General features: G+C 39.9%; 1 protein-coding gene across 8 annotated transcripts in view; it reads right to left on the reverse strand.

Annotated features, from left to right (window-relative positions):
- The window catches only part of OXR1 (oxidation resistance 1), a 565,559-nt gene that overhangs the window by 119,226 nt on the left and 422,096 nt on the right, over positions 1-24,237 (reverse strand). For 4 of the 8 annotated variants that reach the window (XM_027561321.1, XM_027561320.1, XM_027561327.1 and 1 more), the window contains one exon: positions 3,582-3,668. The exons of the other annotated variants lie outside the window; for them this stretch is intronic. In XM_027561321.1, the coding sequence (XP_027417122.1) occupies positions 3,582-3,668 (87 nt within the window). The remainder of the gene's footprint in view (positions 1-3,581; positions 3,669-24,237) is intronic. 8 annotated transcript variants of the gene reach the window in all.

Below are 24,237 nucleotides of genomic sequence, written 5' to 3' on the forward strand. Positions count from 1 at the left end.
GGAAGGTAAAAGAAAGTTCTCTCTTTCATGGGCGATTTTGCCTCCCAGTAGTGTTACAAGATAAAATACTGGTTATTGTTTAGTCACTAAGTTGTGACTGACTCTTCTGAAACCCCATGGACTGTAGCCCACCAGGCTCCTCTCTCCATGGGATTTCCCAGGCAAGAATACTGGAGTGGGTTGCCATTCCCTTCTCCAGAGGATCTTCCCAACCCAGGGATCAAACCCATGTCTCCTGCATTGGCAGGTGGATTCTTTACCACTGAGCCACCAATGCTATGCTATGCTAAGTCACTTCAGTCGTGTCTGACTCTGTGTGACCCCATAGACAGCAGCCACCAGGCTCCCCCGTCCCTGGGATTCTCCAGGCAAGAACACTGGAGTGGGTTGCCATTTCCTTCTCCAATGCATGAAAGTGAAAAGTGAAAGCGAAGTCGCTCAGTCGTGTCCGACTCTTTGCAACCCCATGGACTGCAGCCTACAAGGCTCCTCCATCCATGGGATTTTCCAGGCAAAAGTACTGGAGTGGGGTGCCATTGCCTTCTCCGCTGAGCCACCAAGGAAGCCCTCAAATACAGGATTCCCAGTTAAATTTGAATTTCACATAAAGTACACATGATTTTTAAATAAAATTTTATACCAAATTTTGCATGGAACATACTCATACCCAAATGTCATTTGTTGTTCACCAGAAATTCCAATTTACCTGGGTGTTCTCTAAATCTGGTGACCCCACCCCCAGGGAACATTTAGCTATGTTTGGAGATATTTCTGGTTGTCAAATGGAGGGCGTGTTCCTGGCATATAAGTAGGTGGAGGCCAAGTATGCTGCTTAAGATCTTACAATGTTCAGGACAGCTCCCACAAAAAAGAGTCATCCAGCTTTAAATGCCAACAGTGCCAAGGTGGAGAAACCCAGATCTAATAGATGGTGGGAAAGATAATTGCATTATGCCTCTGGCAACTTTTATAGTTTGTCCTCAGACAGCCTTATTTCATCCTCTGCCTAGCTAAAATAATATTTAAGATTTTTTATATTTGCATTAGTATGTTGTGCCTAGGGATAGCATGTTTCTATGGATCCTGATACCTCTTTGGGATCAGGCTATGGCCACTTGCTGAAATATCTTTCTGTGCTTTCTCTTTCAGCCCCACATTTTTACTTACTGTTTCAAAATCTATGTGGTCCCAACTAAGATGCCTACTCGCTGAAGTCCTCTTTGCACCAATCTGACTTAGCTACAGTTAGCACAGAGAAATCTGAGACTGAAAGAAAGATGTGATTAAAAAAAACCCAGACAGCAAAGGGACAAGACAGATGCATGCAAAATAGTTTATTGCTAACAGAATGATGCTTCTGTAGAAAACAAATTTGTATGTTGTGAACACCATTAGCACAAATGGCAAGTATTTGATAACTTCTAAAGAAAAGACTCTGATGCTGAGAAAGATTAAAGCAGGAGGAGAAGGGGACAACAGAGGACAAAATGGTTGGATGGCATCACCAACTCAATGGACACGAGTTTGAGCAAGCTCTGGGAGATGATTAAGGACAGGGAAGTCTGGCATGCTGCAGTCCATGGGGTTGTAAAGAGTAGGACACGACTGAGCTACTGAACAACAACAAAGATGTGCTATCTGCAGGTGTTTTTTCGAAACTTCAGCAAAAGAACACTGAAATGAATTTTCCTCAGTGATTTTATAGAACATGCATTTATGAGCTTGTCATGAAAAAATCTAAGTCGATTTATTTTATAGTATGCATATATTCTAATTTGATTTTAGAATCTTAAAAAGCATTCTGGGTATTCTTTCAAGCACTGTGACCAAACATAGGTTGTATTTGGTACAAAGTTTTAACTATTTCTTAAACATTGAACCCTGTGCCAGAATTTGAATTTCAAAAGATTTATCTTTTTCAGGTGTAATTTTAACACACTCACTTTAGGGTGTTTCTAAAAATTGATTTGCAAGGTAACAGATGTCAACTTTATGCCCCCAAAGGTTAGAGTTTGAGTTACTTCCCAAAGTAAAAATCACTTGCTATTCAGACTTAAAAAAAAAAAAAAAAAAAATATATATATATATATATATATATATACACACACACACTTATTTCTATTATTTCTAAATAGAGGATTACTGTGTTTTAAAATCATCACATTCACTTTATTTCTCCAAAAAAGAAGAGACCATGAGTTTTGGATAATATAAAGAGTTCTATCCAAAGGTTCTCTTATCTGCATTAGCTAGAGATAATAATAATTATCACACTAGTCTTATACACATATACAGTTAGTTGAAATACACACACACATATATACAATTAAGTATAATTGGTTCTTAATAAATATAAATTCTTTCTGCTGCTCAAAATTTAATATTGAATGTTTATAAGATATGTATTTGGCGTTTCTGGACACACTTTATGTGTCTGTCTCTGAAACTATTAGTTGACTGTCTCTGTTAATTTGACTTTTCTACTCCACTCTCTTCTGGTTCATTTCATAAATATCCTAAACAGATACATCAATTCTTAATAGAAGGCATCAACTGACAGTTTACACACCAGAACTCTTTGAACTCCTTGCCCCCAAATCCTCATCTTATTCTATCAATTCTAAACTACCATGCTAAGATCCCTCAGTTCAGTTCAGTTCAGTCGCTCAGTTGTGTCCGACTCTTTGTGACCCCATGAATTGCAGCACGCCAGGCCTCCCTGTCCATCACCAACTCCCGGAGTTCACTCAAGTTCATGTCCATCGAGTCAGTGATGCCATCCAGCCATCTCATCCTCTGTCGTCCCCTTCTCCTCCTGCCCCCAATCCCTCCCAGCATCAGAGTCTTTTCCAATGAGTCAACTCTTCGCATGAGGTGGCCGAAGTACTGGAGTTTCAGCTTTAGCATCAGTCCTTCCAAAGAACACCCAGGACTGATCTCCTTTAGAATGGACTGGTTGGATCTCCTTGCAGTCCAAGGGACTCTCAAGAGTCTTCTCCAACACCACAGTTCAAAAGCATCAATTCTTTGGTGCTCAGCGTTCTTCACAGTCTAACTCTCACATCCATACATGACCACTGGAAAAACCATTACCCAGTCCTAACCAAGTTGTTACACTGAAAGATCTGCTTTAAATTTGAAAATCTCAAAAATCTCAACTATTACTCCCCTAGTCTTCTCCCCCATCCCAACACAAGGCACTTCAAAGGCTCTGTTGAGTCTCTCTACCACAATAAACTCAGATTTGTCTTACAAAAAGGTAGTTTTAGGGATATTTCAGGGAGCCAACTTTTGACATTAGATTATGAATTCCTAAAGGGTTTCCCAGGTGATGCTAGTGGTAAAGAACCCGCCTGCCAATGATGTAGATGTAAGATATGTGGATTCAGTCCCTGGGTCAGGAAAATCCCCTGGAGGAGGAAATGGCAACCCATTCCAGTATTCTTGCCTGAAGAATCTCATGGATAGAGGAGCCTGGAGGGCTACAGTCCATAGGATCGCAAAGAGTTGGACATGACTGAAGTGACTTAGCACACACATGAATTCCTAAAAGGTTGCATCTAATGTCTCACTAATCTTACCTGCAGTATCTGTACAGGGTTTCTCTGGGCAGGTGGTTATCAAAATGTTATCTTCAGAACAGCAGCAGCAGCAGCAGCATCTAGGATCTTGTAAGAAATAAAAATTCTCAGGCTTAAACTCAGCTCCATCAGAGGACTGGTGGAACCCAGAAATCTGTGTTTTAACCAGCTCTCCAGAGGATCCTGATGTACTCTCAAGTTGCAGAACTACCATAGATCATAGCAGATTGTCAATACACAAGAATGTGATGAGTGTCAAGGGGAAGTACGGTAATTCCCAGTTAAAGTAGATAAAGTACAATACCGCTTTTTGGAGGAAGTGACAACAGGGACTTGAAGGATTGGTAAAAATAGTAGAATGTAGTTAACTGTGGCTGAATAAAGTAGGGTTTAAGGGTACTGGGCCAGAGAACAGAAAACGGAAAGAGGCTGAAGCTAAATTGTGAACATCTAAGGAATGTGGACCTCTTTGTGATTATAGTTGAGGGTCACTGATAGTCACAATGCACTTAGGGATACCGTATGTTACGGGGAAAATAATTCTGTGCTTCAGTGGAAAGCTATGTAGTGTCTAGAGTACAGTCTTCTGGATTATCTAATTTTGATTCTATGGAAGCAGATTTCCAACTCTGTAAAGTGTAAAAGCTGATAGCTATGCAAAATTATTCTAGTCTATAAACAAAGACATTCTTGTTTTGCAAGTTCTGTCCAAGAGACTTTGAATTGACTTTCTTCAGCAACAGTGGAAGAGTGTGTCCCCATCTGCACACGCATTCCAATAAGCCATGTCTATGTCTATTTGGATTCTCCTTTAAGTTGGCTGTAACATCTTTTTGTAGCATCTTATTGCTTCCTTAAGTAATGAGTTAAGTAAAGTATTTAACACGTTCATTTTTATATCGGTCTTGATGTTACCTTTTTGAGGGGGAAATCATCCTTAAATAGTACTCTCTGCCTGGAGGAGGGCATGGCAACCCACTCCAGTATTCTTGCCTACAAGAATCCCCATGGACAGAAAAGCCTAGTGAGTAGTGAGCTACAGTCTATGGGGTTGCAAAGAATCGGACACACAACTGAGTAAGCACAGCAGCACAGTACTCCCTGACCATCTTATTTCTCTGTTTTTTTTTTTTTTAATATGATATTCTTTTAAAATAGCAAAAGGCTATATAATAGTTATTAATTGTATATTTATTAATTTGGGGGCTATGAAATTTTGCATCATGCTTCCTATAAAACTCATCTTCAGTAATAAAGGTATTTTAGAGCTTTTGAAATATTGTTATATTTTATGATAATAATTTTAACAGTAGGAAAAACTCTTAGGAAAAACAACAAGTTGTTCTAATAATAATCCTCCAGACAAAGATGATAATATTGTGCTATGCTGAGGCAAAACAAACAAGCTAAGGAGTGGAAGAGGTTTGCAGACAAATCTCAATTATTAGAGAAATGCAAATCAAAACTATAATGAGGTATTACCTCACACTCATCAGAATGGCCATCATCAAAAAGTCCACAAATAATAAATGCTGGTGAGGGTGTGAGAATACGGAACCCTCCTACACTGTTGCTGGAAATGTAAATTGGTGCAGCCACTATGGAAAATAGTGTGGAGGTTCCTCAAAAAACTAAAAAGAGTTGTCATATGATCCAGCAATCCCACTCCTGGGCATATATCCATAAAAGGTGAAAACTCTTAATTGCAAAAATACATGCACCCCAATGTCCATAGCAGCACTATTTACAATAGCCAAGATATAGGAGAAACATAAATACACATCCACTGATGAATGGATAAAGAAGATGTGGTATATACACAGTATATTGTGCATATTTGCAGCAACATGGACGGACCTAGAGATTATGATACTAAGTGAAGTAAGTCTGAAAGAGAAAGACAAGCACCATGTTATCACTTATGCGGAGAATCTAGAATATGACACAAATAGGTTTATTTACAAAATAAAAACAGACTCACAGACATAGAAAACAAACTTATGTGGTAAAGGAAAAGGGAGGGGGTGAATTACAAGCATGGGATTGGCAGATAAAAACTCTTTTATTTAAAACAGATAGACAACAAGGTCCTACTGTTCCCTATCACAGGGAACTATATTCAATATCTTGTAATAAACAATAATGGAAAAGAATATGAAAATGAATATAGCTCTATATAGATATTAATATATATAGAAATATATCTGAATACTTTGCTCCAGACCAGAACTAACACAACACTGTAAGTCAGTGATACTTCAATAAAAAAGAGAAAAGCTCGTAGTTTAACTAACAGGTTTTTGAGGGCTAATGAGCAATACGGAAAATTTCATAAGAGGCTGTTTTCATGGAAAGAACAGAGAAAGAAAGACTAGGTGACTAGCCATCTACCAGGAAGAATAGGAAGAGGGAGAAAAAAAGATCTTAAGTCAAAATAAAAAACCACAGACATCTAACAAAGCAGCTTTTTATAAATAGGGAGACTCTCGGGGCACAACCTAAATTACAGAAGTGTACGGAGCAGCACCTGAGTGTCAGTCATTCTCTGATTCAAAGTCAGCACCCAGATTTCCTTCACTGTCCCATTATTCATTTATTCCTCCAAATACAGAGTCATCAATGGAAAACCTTAGATCTAAGTTATTCCATCAAATCCAAGCCAATAGACCAAATACAGCGCCACGCTGGGAAAACTACTTGGGGTTCAAATGGGAAGGTTTCTGGAAGCACCTTGCTCACTCATCCTCTGACTCACTCACAAGGCAGCCACTGAACCAGTCAGGCGTCGGTTGTTCATCTGTAAACAGTATAATGTCTGCATCTGGGGATGTTGGCAGAGTTCATTAGTTAGTCTTTGTGAACCACTCTTTGGTGTCTACAGGAAGGAGCCAGAAAATATAAAACATATTGCCACAAATACTGCCATTTAATAAGCTGCAAAAGTACTTGGTTTCTCTTTTTAATAGCTCGTGGGATTCTCTTTTATCCCCTTTTCCAGAAACAAACAAAAAAAAAATGATATGCTTTTCAGTGGTTAGATACATGAAGGGTTTATATGATGTTGAAAGGAATGCCTTTCTATATGACAAATACATACCAGCTTAAAGGGTTTGCTATTGATCGCGTAACATCAAAGGACCTTAGTCTGCACTTACAAGCATAGACTCTCAACATAATGAGATCAGTACAGGACTCTATTAAATGCCTGATTTGGATGACTATGCAGCTCAACATTCCATCAATCAACCATTAAACTGAAGAATGCCACAAGAGAGGAAACATGGGGCGAGATCAGAGGCATCACCAACTGCTTTTTCTTGTTTTTAAACACAACGAAGGCATTAAATCTAAGACCAACAGCCCAGAGTATTCACAAAGCATAACATCTACCACAGAATCAATTTTGAGAAAGGGAGCTTGGCAGATTTTTTTTAAGTCTTCTGGTTTTTACCAGGACTATATCTAAAATTGCCCACAGACCAAAAAATATGTGCTAATAACAGCACATATTTAAATCCTTTGGAGAAAATGGTATCTTGTTACATGATTAACCCTTTTTACTATAAGAAACTTCTTTTAGTTATTTTTACAATTTCTAGGACATAAGTTCATTTATTTTGATTTTTTTTATTATTTATTTTATTTAATTTTATTTTATTATTTAACTTTACAATATTGTATTGGTTTTGCCATTTATCAACAGGTATACATGTGTTCCCCATCCTGAACCCTCCTCCCTCCTCCCTCCCCATACCATCCCTCTGGGTCATCCCAGTGCACCAGCCCAAACATCTAGTATCATGCATCGAACCTGGACTGGCGACTCGTTTCACATATGATATTATACATGTTTCAATGCCATTCTCCCAAATCATCCCACCCTCGCCCTCTCCCACAGAGTCCAAAAGACTGTTCTATACATCAGTGTCTCTTTTGCTGTCTCATATACAGGGTTATTGTTACCATCATTCTAAATTCCATATATATGTGTTAGTATACTGTATTGGTGTTTTTCTTTCTGGCTTACTTCACTCTGTATAATAGGCTCCAGTTTCATCCACCTCATTAGAACTGATTCAAATGTATTCTTTTTAATGGCTGAGTAATACTCCAGTGTGTATATGTACCACAGCTTTCTTATCCATCCATCTACTGATGGATATCTAGGTTGCTTCCATGTCCTGGCTATTATAAACAGTTCTGCAATGAACATCGGGGTACACGTGTCTCTTTCAATTCTGGTTTCCTCAGTGTGTATGCCCAGCAGTGGGATTGCTGGGTCATAAGGCAGTTCTATTTCCAGTTTTTTAAGGAATTTCCACACTGTTCTCCATAGTGGCTGTACTAGTTTGCATTCCCACCAACAGTGTAAGAGGGTTCCTTTTTCTCCACACCCTCTTCAGCATTTATTGCTTGTAGCTTTTGGATCACAGCCATTCTGACTGGCGTGAAATGGTACCTCATAGTGGTTTTGATTTGCATTATTTTGATATTTTAAAAAAATGTATGAAATATTCTAACACACTAAAAAGTTGACACAAGAGCATAATAACTAATAGGACAGTTTCAAACATTTCCAAGATTTTACCACATTAGTATCACTTACTGCTACTGTCTTTGCCAAAATGTTTTAAAGCAAATTCCAGCCATATTATTTCACCCCTATATATCTTGGTATTCATGTCTACATTTTAAAAGATTTGGGAACTTCCCTTGTGGTCCAGTGGCTAAGACTCCAAGCACCCAACACGGTGGCCTGGGTTCGATCCCTGGCTGGAGAACTAGATCCCATATGCCACAACAAAGATCAAAGATTCCAGGTGCTGCACCTAAGACCTGGTGCCACCTCATAAATAAATACACAAAATATAAAAAAGCAGTAAAATAAGTAATTTGGACATTAATCATTAACCATTAGGTGCCTTTCTGTTGTTCAGTCTCTCAGTCATGTAGGACTCTTTGAGACCTCATGGACTGCAGCACGCCAGGCTCCTCTGCCCATCACCATCTCCTGGAGCTCCCTCAAACTCATGTCCGTCAAGTCGGTGATGCCATCCAACCATCTCGTCTTCTGTTGTCCCCTTCTTCTCCTGCCTTCAATCTTTCCTTAGGGTCTTCTCTAATGTGTCAGCTCTTCACATCAGGTGGCCAAAGTATTGGAGCTTCAGCTTCAGCATCAGTCCTTCCAATGATATTCAGGGTTAATTTCCTTTAGGATTGACTGGTTTGATCTCTTTGCAGTCCAGGGACTCTCAAGGGTCTTCTCCAGCACCACAGTTCAAAAGCACCAATTCCTCAGCATTCAGCTTTCTTTACGGGCCAATTCTCACATCCATACGTGACTACTGGAAAAACCATAGCTTTGACTATATGGACCTTTGTTGGAACCTTTGATAGGTTTCCTTATCACACCAAATAAAATTAGCATTTAGAAGCCAAGAACTAGTCCGTGCCCAATTTCTCCAATAGGTGAAAAAGTCTTTTTGCACTTGGCTTGTGGAATCACAATCCAAACAAGATCTACCTGTTACAATTATTTCAGTCTCTAGTCATCTAGACCAGTGCTTTGCAAACTCTAACGTGCAAATGAATCACTTAGGGATCTTAAGATTCAGTAAGACCTGAAGCAGGATCTGAGATATCCTCTGTCTAGGTGGTGTCAGTGTTGCTGGACTCAAAATGGAGCGTATTTGAAGCAGTAAGATACAAGCAAAGGCTCTGCTGGTGTTTGTTTTGTGCGTGCCAATGGCTTGTTGCAGAAACAGGTCACTGATGCTGGGCTATAGCCCATGGTCTGAATTTCCATGTTTGTCTCCATTTGGTATTATTTATTCCTCTTCTAATATCGTTAGTTTCTGTGAATAATGTTTGCTCTAAACCTCGAATAGATTCAATCTCACCTATTTCCACATGAATATCTTAAGGAGTATTATTTGATTCAAAGTACTATTCAATCTGTATGAATATCACATGCTTTATGGCAACTGCTGTGTTAAATAGCTGGTTCTAGAGTCAGATTTCTGTGATTCAACTTCACCTCTATCACTTACTATTTATACAACTTTGGAAAAGTTAATTTTTCCCGACTCAGTTTCCTTATCTGTAAAATGAGTATAATAATGCTCTCCTCTTATAGAGTAACCAAAGAATGATGTGGCATTTGTTTGAGAAATGTAATCTATTATTATTGTTATTGATTATGTAATCTTTTTATTCCAAGTTAAAATATTTTAGTTTCTGAGACTTCCTTCTAAGTTCTAAAACTAACTCCTCAGTTCTTCCTTCATTTTAGGCTCCCCTAGAAGCTATAGCTTTTCTCTCCTTCTGTATAGTGCAGATTATAGAACTGGGCAGGATCCTAAGGGGGAGAATATTATTTGTTTTTGGAGGATTTCCTTTCCATGCTTTTTCAGGGTATCATAACTAGAAATTAAGACTTTAAAAAATATTAGATCAAATCGAGTAAGTCTTTCGAAAAGTATCAGTTCTTGGCAGTTCATTAATAAAATTTAGGTAATAAAATTGTACAATATGAAATGGCCCAAATCACCCATCTTAAGTGGATACCATAAAACTAAGGAAACTTGTTGTTCATGCATATAATCTTATATAAAGTATAGAACTTTTTGTACATTATCAGTAATTGATACTAGGACTAGGGTTTAGTCAGAGAGCAAATCTTCAAGATTATTGAAGTTGAGTTGATGGGACACTCTGATATTTCCTTATCTCTCTTTTAACTTATGAAGTTTGAAGAGAATCCCCAAATTAAACTTGATACTTTGGGAAATCTAAGAAGCTAGGGAAGAAAGCCTAGGTCAATTCACAACAGCACAGTGCATTCCGAATTTTTTTATGAGTGACTATATATATGAACACAACACATGATTTATATGGACAAGAAGTCTGCAGCAGTAAGTTGAAACCATGACTTGTAAATTATTCCTTCTCTTCTAATAAATTGCATCAGCACAGAATCACTTAGAGTCATCTTTCATTGCAAGCAAGCTCTGGCACAGATGATCAGGGCCAAAAATAAATGAGGCAAGGAGCCCAATATTTTTCTACACTTTGCTCTTTTTCCTTTTGAGCTTGATTTTCTCAAATGACTTTCCTATGAGACAATGAATGTATTTGTTTCAGAGATGTATTCTCTTAGTTTAACGATATGGAGAGTAAGATAAGAAGGTAGAATTGGCAAAGAGTACTAGCAGCAAACCAAAATAATTGAAGAGAATAGTCTGAAAGTCAATTACTTTTGAAGACTTATTTGCAAGACAGCCATAGGATAGTGACATTACCATAATTATACAATTATGTAGTGTTCGGGAATCAGTATTTACATGTGATACAAGTAAAGAAAAACTAGAAATCATATGTTAGACTATATAACTATGTCTAACAACACAGTAAAAATTTAAATGAAAAAAAGGTGGTATATAAAAAGTGCTCCCCCCTTTTTCAGTACCTATAATATATACACATCCATATATAGCACCTAAAACCACATGTAATATATACATGCACCCCACTCCAGTACTCTTGCCTGGAAAATCCCATGGATGGAGGAGCCTGGTGGGCTGCAGTCCATGAGGTCGCTAGGAGTCGGACATGACTGAGCGACTTCACTTTCACTTTTCACTTTCATGCATTGGAGAAGGAAACAGCAACCCAATCCAGTGTTCTTGCCTGGAGAATCCCAGGGATGGCGGAGCCTGGTGGCTGCCGTCTATGGGGTCGCAAAGAGTCGGACACAACTGAATCGACTTAGCAGCAGTAGCAGCAATATATACATACACACATATATATATACACACACATACAGCACCTAAACCAAATCCATACAGAATAAGAATTAGCTAACAATGACAATCCATCTATTATCAGATAATAGAGCATCGTATTAGGCAATTTGTTTCATTTTCAGACATTTGATTGCATTTAGCCTGAAATTACTGATTCAAAGCCAAACATAAAAAGGAATTAGATGGAATAAGTCTACTTAGAAACAAGGTTGAATTTTATTAAAATTAAAATTTAGAATTTAGGCCACAGAAATTTTCCAAATCATCCATGTAAAGATAAAGGTACAGAAGATGTATTATGTGACCCATCACCCACAGTGGATGCCACTGCAAAGCTAGGTATGTACTTATGTGATCACACCTGAAGGCAGTATTTGCTTCCACATTAAGCATTAAGATCATTATTTTATCCCCCCCCCCAACCATTTATTAAAATCTGAATGGTGGGCCTAATTGGATTATGTTGTATCTTTCTTCATTCTTAACATTTGCAAGGACTTCCCTAGTAGTCTAGTGCTTAAGAATCCGCCTGTCAATGTAGGGGACATGGGTTTAACCTCTGTTCCAGGAAGGTTCCACAACTACTGAAACTCATGCCTAGAGCTCATGCCCTGAATAAGAGAAGCTATTGCAATGAGAAGTCCGTGCATTGCAACTAGGTCATTGCCCCTGCTCACTGCAACTAGAGAAAGCCCGCGCACAGGAATGAAGACACAGCACAGCCAAAAATAAATAAATAATATTTGCAAGATCTACATTTCCTAGGAAACCTTCTGCTTTCCCAAACTATATTTAATTTTAGTGACAGTGTATGTCTCTCCGTCGTGTCTGACTCTTTGTGATCCCATGGATTGCAGCCTGCCGGGCTCCTGTGTTCATGAGATTTCTCCAGGCAAGAATACTGGAGTGGGTTGCCATTCCCTTCTCCAGGGGATCTTCCCGATCGAGTGACCGAACTTGGGTCTCTGCCGTAGGATTCCTTACCATCTGAGCCACCAGGGAAACCTGTTTAGGTTTTAGGGACCATATCAATAACATTTTCTCAATGAGTGTAGACATTTTCTGTTTTCTTGTCCAGCATATGAACTAGAATATTCCCAGTGCTTCTGTTTTATTTCAGTTTCCAAACTGCAAGTCTTTAGCATATTTTTTCACAGTGTATTATGATGAGAAGCATAGCATTATATAACATGTCATAATAAATAGCAGACATAGCAATTTCTTCAGAAAACTTTACTGAAGGAGTTTTTTCAGATGGCGATTAAATCACTGCATCAGTAATATGTTCCCAAGTAAAAGTATGTTGAAAGTGATTGAACATTTATATGTTTTTATTTAGGCTCTTATCGTTCTTACTAGACTGATTATGATCTTCTATGACATGATCTAGCTCATTCCTGGCACACAGAGGCCATTCAATAAATATTTTTGAATGAATTAAATGAAAAAATATCAACAGACTCAATGAAAACATATTAATGTTCATTAAGTGCTCCAGTCTGGACTCATAGCCATGAAATATTCTACCTTTTACAATTCAATTTATAACTATTTAAAATTAAAGCCACAAAGACATTTTGATATTTATGAGTGTGTGTACCCCAAAAAGAGTAATGCTGCTAAGTCACTTCAGTTGTGTCAGACTCTGTGCGACCCCAAAGACGGCAGCCCACCAGGCTTGCCCGTCCCTGGGATTCTCCAGGCAAGAACACTGGAGTGGGTTGCCATTTCCTTCTCCAGTGCATGAAAGCGAAAAGTGAAAGTGAAGTCGCTCAGTCGTGTCCAACTCCTAGCGACCCCATGGACTGCAGCCTACGAGGCTCCTCCGTCCATGGGATTTTCCAGGCAAGAATACTGGAGTGGGGTGCCATTGCCTTCTCCGAAAAGAGTAATAGATAAATGCAAAACAAGATGTATAAGAGTTCAAGGGTGACTATTTCTAAAAATACTTAATTTGTCTTCTTAATTTCATGTTCCATCCATACTTAGAAAAACAATGGCTGTTAACATCCTCACATTACGGTATCAAGAATCACTATAAAGTAGTCGTGAGATGTGAGAAAACTATGGGTTTTAATTGTGTAGGTGTAGTTACTACTGTTGTTTAGTCTCAGATGGCAAGAATACTGGAGTGGGTTGCTATTTCCTTCTCCAGGGGATCTTCCTGATCCAAAGCTTGAACCCACATCTCCTGCAATAGCAGGCAAATTCTTTATCACTGAGCCACCAGGGAAGCCCCTGGATGTGTAGACTCAGATCTAAAAAACTTTAAACGTTTCCACAATCTTCCAGCTCTCCTTCCTGCCCCATATCTCTTACCACTCACATGTTAATCTTCTCTCCCTTTCATTCTTGAACCTGTTGTTGTTTAGTCATTCATGTGTGTCCGACTCTTTGCGAACCCATGGACTTGCAGCACACCAGGATTCCCCGTCCTTCACTATCTCTTGGAGTTTGCTCAAACTCATGTCCATTGAATCGATGATACCATCCAACCATCTCATCCTCTGTCACCCCCTTCTCCTCCTGCCCTTACTCTTTCTTAGCATCAGGGTCTTTTCCAATAAGTCGGTTCTTTACATCAGGTGGCCAAAGTATTGGAGCTTCGGCTTCAGCATCAGTCCTTCCAATGAATATTCAGGACCAATCCTTTACGATTAACTGGTTTGATCTCCTTGCAGTCCAAGGAACTCTCAAGAGTCTTCTCCAGCACCACAGTTCGAAAGCATCAATTCTTTAGGTGCTCAGCCTTCTTTATGGTCTATCTACCACATCTGTACAAGACTACTTAAAAACCATAATTTGACTAGATGAACCTTTTTCGGCAAAGTGATGTCTCTTATTTTTAATACGCTGTCTAGGTTTGCTATAGCTTTTCTTCTAAGGAGCAAGTGTCTTTTAATTTCATGGCTACAGTCACCATCTGCAGTGATTCTGGAGCTCAAGAAAATAAAGTCTGTCACGGTTTCTACTTTTTCCCCATCTATTTGCCATGAAATGATGGGACCAGATGCCATGATCTTAGTTTTTTGAATGTTGAGTTTTAAGTCAGTCTTTTCATTCTCCTCTTTCATCTTCATCAAGAGGCTCTTTAGTTCCTCTTTGCTTTCTGCCATTAGGGTGCTGTCATCTGCATATCTGAGATTATTGATATTTCTCTTGCTACTGCTGCTGCTGCTGCTAAGTGACTTCAGTTGTGTCCGACTCTGTGTGACCCCATAGACAGCAGCCTGCCAGGCTCCCCCGTCCCTGGGATTCTTCAGGCAAGAACACTGGAGTGGGTTGCCATTTCCTTCTCCAATGCATGAAAGTGAAAAGGGAAAGTGAAGTCGCTCAGTTGTATCCGACTCTTAGTGACCCCGTGGACTGCAGCCTACCAGGCTCCTCCGTCCACGGGATTTTCCAGGCAAGAGTACTGGAGTGGGGTGCCACTGCCTTCTCCGATATTTCTCTTAGCAATCTTGATTCCAGCTTGGGCTTCACTCAGCCCAGTATTTCACATGATGTACTCTGCATAGAATTTAAATAAGCAGGGTGACAATATACAGCCTTGACATACTCCTTTCCCAATTTTGAGCCAGTTTGTTGTTCCATGTCCAGTTTTAATTGTTGCTTTTTGACCTGCACACAGGTGTCTCAGGAGGCAGATAAGGCAGTCTGGTATTCCTGTATTTGTCTTTGAGATATTTAATCAGCAGTTTCTTCTCCTTCCATGACTTCCATGTCTGATAACCATTACCTTTGATCCAGAAGATTCTCCCTTGCTCTCTTGACCTTGTGGTATATTCTTCCAGGCTTCACACTTGAGGTTAGGTCCCATTTTACACAGCAAAAGGCCAAAATAAAATCCTTCAGAGGACTGGTCTAATGTTTTCTTGAGCATAATGCTACTGGTTACATCCAGAAATTTCCATTTAACTGTCCTGTCCATTTACTGAATATTGGCTCAACTCTGATCCATGTATAAATAAGAGGCCAATGGCTTTCTACCCCTCTCCACTATGCCCCAGGTTTTTAAGATAGCTCCTGAGTAAAATAAAACAGTCCAGGAGATTAAAAACAAAAAGAAAACTTCTGGGTAGTGATCTCAAATCTTTCAGTGAAATAAATGTCTTTACTAATCTCAGGTCTATCTGAGCTCTTAAGAGTCTGGATGTTTTTATTAGTAGTATTGGTAGAGAGCTCTGCTGTTCCTGATATCTTTCATTGATAAGCTATTTGGCTATTGCTGAATCTGGATCTATAAGAGAAGGTTATTGTGTGGATGGCTTCAGGATATTAGTTAGCTCATCTCTGGCTTTTAACCTTAATTCTAATTTTGATTACGTGCTAATACTCTTGAAACTAAAATTTTTTACACATTATTCCATTGAAAAACACTTTTCAGTGTAGACCACTGTCAGCTGACAAAGGATAAATGTTTTTTCACTAGAAAAGTCTGAAGTTCTTGTAATGGTGAATACACAAAAAATGATACCATGTGGTTTACTTTTAAAATTCAGTCCCCTTCTCCCACTCTTTTGTCTGGGGTGGGGGGAATCTCTTTTTTAAATCAACTATTCACATCAGGGATTTCCAGGTAGAAATATTTTAACTGTCTTGTCCTACACCAGGCATATCTGACCCATCTTTTAAGGTGCTCTGAGACCTCATTGAAGAGTTGACTCATTGGAAAAGACTCTGATGCTGGGAGGCATTGGGGGCAGGAGGAGAAGGGGACGACAGAGGATGAGATGGCTGAATGGCATCACTGACTCGATGGACGTGAGTCTGAGTGAACTCCGGGAGTTGGTGATGGACAGGGAGGCCTGGCGTGCTGCGATCCATGGGGTCACAAAGAGTCGGACACAACTGAGCAACTGAACTGAACTGAACTGAGACCACATTCAGATTGTGCAACTGGCTGAATGGTACGAGTTCACAGAGGTCATGTAAGAAAGTAAGATGTTAGAATAGTTTGCAGCTGGTGTGTTTTAAGGTTAAATTTCTATCACCTATTGGTATATTTTTAAAATGCCCACCATGGATTTTTTAAATAATTTATGCTTATTTTATTGTCACCAATGACCAGAGAAGCAGAAAGGCATGCATTTCAGTCTCCTTCTAAAACAGACAGCTCTTTCCCTTCTATTTATATGTCACTTATATTTATATATTACATTCTGCTTTTTGATGTGCTGAAATTCTCATTCATTTCCCCTCATCAATGCTGCTCTGCCCGACTACTAACTATCCATTCTGCCCTTCTTCCTTCTTGATTCTATTTTGGATGACAGTGCGTTTAGCAAAAAAGCTAATTTTTCACTTTCTTTTTCTAGGTAGTTCTGTGACACAGTTCTAGAAACTAAGATAGAAGTGGAAGTCTGCTATAAGTTTTTCTTCACTGATATGGGCTTTACCCCTTTCTGCCTGTTACCTTCCTCCTATCTGAAAGATGGATGTGATGGCAAGAGCTATAGTAGTTCACAGAGAACAATGAGGAAAAGGCTAAGGAAATTTCAAAATGACACCAGCTTGACATCCTGAACCTTTACCAATGATTGCCTATTTCTGGACTTCTTTACACAGAAGAAAAATAAAGCTTTGTATTTTTTTTTTTTTAATGTTTGCCATTAATTTATTTATTTTTTAATTTAATTTTATTTTTATTTTTAAAAATTTTTTTTATTTTATTTTATTTTTAAACTTTACATAATTGTATTAGTTTTGCCAAATATCAAAATGAATCCGCCACAGGTATACATGTGTTCCCCATCCTGAACCCTCTTCCCTCCTCCCTCCCCATACCATCCCTCTGGGTCGTCCCAGTGCACTAGCCCCAAGCATCCAGTATCGTGCATTGAACCTGGACTGGCAACTCGTTTCTTACATGATATTTTACATGCTTCAATGTCATTCTCCCAAATCTTCCCACCCTCTCCCTCTCCCACAGAGTCCATAAGACTGTTCTATACATCAGTGTCTCTTTTGCTGTCTCGTACACCGGGTTATTGTTACCATCTTTCTAAATTCCATATATATGCGTTAGTATACTGTATTTATGTTTTTCCTTCTGGCTTACTTCACTCTGTATAATAGGCTCCAGTTTCATCCACCTCATTAGAACTGATTCAAATGTATTCTTTTAATGCCTGAGTAATACTCCATTGTGTATATGTACCATAGCTTTCATAACTTTACATAATTGTATTAGTTTTGCCAAATATAAAAATGAATCCATCACAGGTATACATGTGCTCCCCATCCTGAACCCTCCTCCCTCCTCCCTCCCCATACCATCCCTCTGGGTCGTCCCAGTGCACTAGCCCCAAGCATCCAGTATCGTGCATTGAACCTGGACTGGCATCTCATTTCATACATGATATTTTACATGTTTAAATGCCATACTCCCAAATCTTCCCACCCTCTCCCTCTCCCACAGAGTCCATAAGACTGTTCCATACATCAGTGTCTCTTTTGCTGTCTCATACACAGGGTTATTGTTATCATCTTTCTAAATTCCATATATATGCGTTAGTATACTGTATTGGTGTTTTAGATAATACTGAAACCATAGTCACAGAAAACTAGTCAATCTAATCACACTAGGACCACAGCCTTCTCTAACTCAATGAAACTAAGCCATGCCCATGGAGGAACCCAAGACAGGTGGGTCATGGTGGAGAGATCTGACAGAATGTGGTCCACTGGAGAAGGGAATGGCAAACCACTTCACTATTCTTGCCTTGAGAACCCCATGAACAGTATGAAAAGGCAAAATGATAGGATACTGAAAGAGGAACTCCCCAGGTCAGTAGGTGCCCAATATGCTACTGGAGATCAGTGGAGAAATAACTCCAGAAAGAATGAAGGGATGGAGCCAAAGCAAAAACAATACCCAGCTGTGGATGTGACTGGTGATAGAAGCAAAGTCTGATGCTGTAAAGAGCAATATTGCATAGGAACCTGGAATGTCAGGTCCATGAATCAAGGCAAATTGGAAGTGGTCAAACAAGAGATGGCAAGAGTGAATGTCGACATTCTAGGAATCAGCGAACTGAAATGGACAGGAATGGGTGAATTTAACTCAGATGACCCTTACATCTACTACTGTGGGCAGGAATCCCTCAGAAGAAATGGAGTAGCCATCATGGTCAACAAAAGAGTCCGAAATGCAGTACTTGGATGCAATCTCAAAAACCACAGAATGATCTCTGTTCGTTTCCAAGGCAAACCATTCAATATCACAGTAATCCAAGTCTATGCTCCAACCAGTAACGCTGAAGAAGCTGAAGTTGAGCAGTTCTATGAAGACCTACAAGACCTTTTAGAACTAACACCCAAAAAAGATGTCCTTTTCATTAGAGGGGACTGGAATGCAAAAGTAGGAAGTCAAGAAACACCTGGAGTAACAAGCAAATTTGGCCTTGGAATACGGAATGAAGCAGGGCAAAGACTAATAGAGTTTTGCCAAGAAAATGCACTGGTCATAGTAAACACCCTCTTCCAACAACACAAGAGAAGACTCTATACATGGACATCACCAGATGGTCAACACCGAAATCAGATTGATTATATTCTTTGCAGCCAAAGATGGAGAAGCTCTATACAGTCAGCAAAAACAAGACCAGGAGCTGACTGTGGCTCAGATCATGAACTCCTTATTGCCAAATTCACACTTAAATTGAAGAAAGTAGGGAGAACCACTAGACCATTCAGGTATGACCTAAATTAAATCCCTTATGATTATACAGTGGAAGTGAGAAACAGATTTAAGGGCCTAGATCTGATAGATAGAGTGCCTGATGAACTATGGAATGAGGTTCGTGACATTGTACAGGAGACAGGGATCAAGACCCTCCCCAGGGAAAAGAAATGCAAAAAAGCAAAATGGCTGTCTGGGGAGGCCTTACAAATAGCTGTGAAAAGAAGAGAAGCGAAAAGCAAAGGAGAAAAGGAAAGATATAAACATTTGAATGCAGAGTTCCAAAGAATTGCAAGAAGAGATAAGAAAGTCTTCCTCAGCGATCAATGCAAAGAAATAGAGGAAAACAACAGAATGGGAAAGACTAGGGATCTCTTCAAGAAAATCAGAGATACCAAAGGAACATTTCATGCAAAGATGAGCTCGATAAAGGACAGAAATGGTATGGGCCTAATAGAAGCAGAAGATATTAAGAAGAGATGGCAAAAATAAACAGAAGAACTATACAAAAAAGATCTTCACGACCCAGATAATCATGATGGTGTGATCACTCACCTAGAGCCAGACATCCTGGAATGTGAAGTCAAGTGGGCCTTAGAAAGCATCACTATGAACAAAGCTAGTGGAGGTGATGGAATTCCAGTTGAGCTATTTCAAATCCTGAAAGATGATGCTGTGAAAGTGCTGCACTCAATATGCCAGCAAACTTGGAAAAGTCAGCAGTGGCCACAGGACTGGAAAAGGTCAGTTTTCATTCCAATCCCAAAGAAAGGCAATGCCAAAGAATGCTCAAACTACCACACAATTGCACTCATCTCACATGCTAGCAAAGTAATGCTCAAAATTCTCCAAGCCAGGCTTCAGCAATATGTGAACCGTGAACTTCCTGATGTTCAAGCTGGTTTTAGAAAAGGCAGAGGAACCAGAGATCAAATTGCCAACATCCACTGGATCATGGAAAAAGCAAGAGAGTTCCAGAAAAACATCTATTTCTGCTTTATTGACTATGCCAAAGCCTTTGACTGTGTGGATCACAATAAACTGTGGAAAATTCTGAAAGAGATGGGAATATCAGACCATCTGATCTGCCTCTTGAGAAATTTGTATGCAGGTCAGGAAGCAACATTTAGAAGTGGACAGGGAACAACAGACTGGTTCCAAATAGGAAAAGGAGTAGATCAAGGCTGTATATTGTCACCTTGTTTATTTAACTTATATGCAGAGTACATCATGAGAAACGCTGGACTGGAAGAAACACTAACTGGAATCAAGATTGCCGGGAGAAATATCAATAACCTCAGATATGCAGATGACACCACCCTTATGGCAGAAAGTGAAGAGGAACTCAAAAGCCTCTTGATGAAAGTGAAAGTGGGGAGTGAAAAATTTGGCTTAAAGCTCAACATTCAGAAAATGAAGATCATGGCATCTGGTCCCACCACTTCATGGGAAACAGATGGGGAAACAGTGGAAACAGTGTCAGACTTTATGTTTCTGGGCTCCAAAATCACTACAGATGGTAACTGCAGCCATGAAATTAAAAGACGCTTACTCCTTGGAAGGAAAGTTATGACCAACCTAGATAGCATATTCAAAAGCAGAAACATTACTTTGCCAACAAAGGTTCGTCTAGTCAAGGCTATGGTTTTTCCTGTGGTCATGTATGGATGTGAGAGTTGGACTGTGAAGAAGGCTGAGCACCGAAGAATTGATGCTTTTGAACTGTGGTGTTGGAGAAGACTCTTGAGAGTCCCTTGGACTGCAAGGAGATCCAACCAGTCCATTCTGAAGATCAGCCCTAGATCTGAAGGAATGATGCTAAAGATGAAACTCCAGTACTTTGGCCACCTCATGCGAAGAGTTGACTCATTGGAAAAGACTCTTATGCTGGGAGGGTTTGGGGGCAAGAGGAGAAGGGGACGACAGAGGATGAGATGGCTGGATGGCATCACTGACTTGATGGACGTGAGTCTCAGTGAACTCTGGGAGTTGGTGATGGACAGGGAGGCCTAGTGTGCTTTGATTCATGGGGTCGCAAAGAGTCAGACACGACTGAGCGACCTACCTGATCTGATGTTTAGATAAGTATCATCAGAAGTCTTTACTCACAGACAGATGCAACTCCTCACTTCTAGAGTAGGAGTTTGAATTTAGGTTTTCAGTTTCCAGCTCTGTAATCTCTCCACTGTCTCTTTTATATTATGGTGCCTGCTAATCCTAGGGGAGAAGGCAATGGCAACCCACTCCAGTACTCTTGCCTGGAAAATCCCATGGATGGAGGAGCCTGGTAGGCTGCAATCCATGGGGTCGTGAAGAGTCGGACACAACTGAGCGACTTCACTTTTGACTTTCATGCATTGGAGAAGGAAATGGCAACCCACTCCAGTGTTCTTGCCTGGAGAATCCCAGGGATGGGGGAGTCTGGTGGGCTGCCGTCTCTGGGGTCGCACAGAGTTGGACTCGACTGAAGCAACTTAGTAGCAGCAGCTTAGGATGCTAGAATTTGACTTGTTCCTTTTCCTAGCACCCATGAAATACAGCACTCAATATCAAGTTTAAGCATAAAAAAAAGGTAGTATCACATTTTAGATTTTAATTGGTTACCTCCATGCCCTAAGTAAAAAAACCAAATCAGCCAAAGGCTGTTTTTGGCATTTCTCACCAATCTTTTTCTTTTTTTAATGAGTTTATTTTGCCTCCTGGCGCTCAGTAACCTTTAATATCTACCACTCAACCTCTATCTAGGTCTGCCCTTTCCTAAGGGCTTGAAACTCTCAGTTACACTCTCTTCCACCTCTCCATACCAATCAAAGCTGATGTGATTAGAGGAGAAATGTAGATTTACTGTCAAGGAAGGAATTTTCGGAGATGTAAGTATCATTTTAAGAGAATATTTCCATTTCGTAAAAGGGACTTAAAAACCCAGTTGGATGCCTAAGATTTGAAATCACTGAAGAGTCATTAGTGAGTGAGAGGTCTCCTGGACACCCCCTTATCTAATCCAAGCAGCTACTTCTCTCCATACCTCAGCTCCTTGAACTTCCTCATGCACCCTCCACTCCCAGCCAGCACCAAGGCAACACAGCTTAAAGCAAGGGATTTGGTGTGCAGTCCTAGAAAAGTACCAGAGACAGGGACAACAAGGAGTGGTTTTGAATAATTCTACACTTCCCAGGTGGTGGTGCTAGTAGTAAAGAACCCACCTGCCCATACAGGAGACAGAAAAGACAGGGTTCCATCCCTGGGTCAGGAAGATCCCCTGGAGAAGGGAATGGCAACCCACTCCAGTATTACTGCCTGGAGAATCCCATGGGCAGAGGAAGCTGGCAGGCTACCGTCCATGGGGTCACAGAGTCAGACACAACTGAAGCGACTTGGCACACACATATGTTAAAAAAGTATTCTTAGTAGATATTTTATCTGTGTAACACACATTGGATAATTAAAAGCTTTTCATGTTTTAATGTATGTTTGGAATGCTATAAACTCTCCAATAAATGTTCTTCCTTGTACGTTCTCTTTTCTTATTTGCTGTCACGTTACTTGGCATAGAATACCTACTTCCTCTTTGACTTCATTCTACCATAGTCTTTACATTCCTTCCTTGTGCATATCAGTTCCCTTGTGCCTATCAAGTGGAAAAAAAAAAAAAAATGGAAATAAAAACAAAGCACACTCAAGCAAAGGCCTCAGATGTATGACTCATGGGCTAACTGGTCTTGAGCAAAGCATTTTTTTTTAACTTTAATATTTTTAATTAATTAATTTTATTTTTCCATGCTGGCTCTTGGTTGCTGCACAGACTCTCTCTACTTGTGTTTAGACGAGACTACTCTTCACTGAGATGCATCGGCTTCTCATTGCAGTGGCTTCTCCTGCTGCAGAACAGGGGCTCAGTAGTTGTGGGCTTAGTTGCGCCATGGCACGTGGGATCTTTCCTGACCAGGAGTTGAACCCCTGTCCCCTGCACTGGGAGGCAGATTCTTTTGTTTTTATTGCAGATTCAAAACCATTGGACCACTAGGGAAGTTCTTGGGCATAGCACTTACCATGTATTCCTTACCATGGTGAAGTAGACTCACCTTGGGAAGGTCCTTTTCAGTTTCAGGATTCTACAATTTAAGCCTGCTTTTAGACATATGTCATTCATCTTGGTGAGAACCTTGTGGGGAAGGTAAGTAATATTATCCCCATGTTGCAGATGAAGAAATGAGGGGTTGCATACCTGCTAGGTAGCAGTGTAAGGAACCAAAGCCAGGTATTAGCTGACTTTTATCTCTACACAGAAAGGTAAGGCACTACTTCCCAATATAAAGAGAAAACAGAGAAGGTCAAGTGGGTGGGATATTAAGGGTTACCTACCAATTAATAGACAGAAGCAGGGGTTTCACCCTCTTAAGATATGGGATTGTAATGTAGATATATCATACTGTATTAGCTTACAATGACTAAGGGAAATTATTACTATATTCCCCCATAGTAACAAATCTGTTTTAGACCTTATAGTTGTTTAATATCACCTAGGGATGGAGGATCTTGCCACACAAGTTAAAAAGAAAAAGGAAAGCAGTTTATTAAAAATAATGTTTAACCTCTTCTTCATACCAAATAATGAATATTTGTTTTATAACTTAAGAAATACTTGTGTTCTGATATATGTTGGTTCTCTATATTTTAGGGGATAATGTAAATTTTAGACGTATTTCTTTGTTGGTATCCTTGGCGTAATAGTACACGCTAATCAATAGAATATTCCCATTTATGAGTTTAAAATTATTATTCTATTAAGCAGGGGAAACAGAATATGGGCAGTGGCAATGACAGTGATTTCTTGCCCTAACTGTACCATCTTCAAGATTTATCACTCCTTTAGGGGCATGTGGAGAAGGCAGTGGCACCCCACTCCAGTACTCTTGCCTGGAAAATCCCATGGACAGAGGAGCCTCGTAGGCTCTAGTCCATGGGGTCGCTAAGAGTCGGGCACGACTGAGCGACTTCACTTTCACTTTTCACTTTCATGCATTGGAGAAGGAAATGGCAACCCACTCCAGTGTTCTGCCTGGAGAATCCCAGGGACAGAGGAGCCTAGTGGGCTGCTGTCTATGGGGTCGCACAGAGTCAGACACGACTGAAGTGACTTAGCAGCAGCAGCAGCAGTAGGGGCATG

This window comes from Bos indicus x Bos taurus, chromosome 14 (genome assembly GCF_003369695.1).
Source record: "Bos indicus x Bos taurus breed Angus x Brahman F1 hybrid chromosome 14, Bos_hybrid_MaternalHap_v2.0, whole genome shotgun sequence".
Lineage (NCBI taxonomy): Eukaryota > Metazoa > Chordata > Mammalia > Artiodactyla > Bovidae > Bos > Bos indicus x Bos taurus.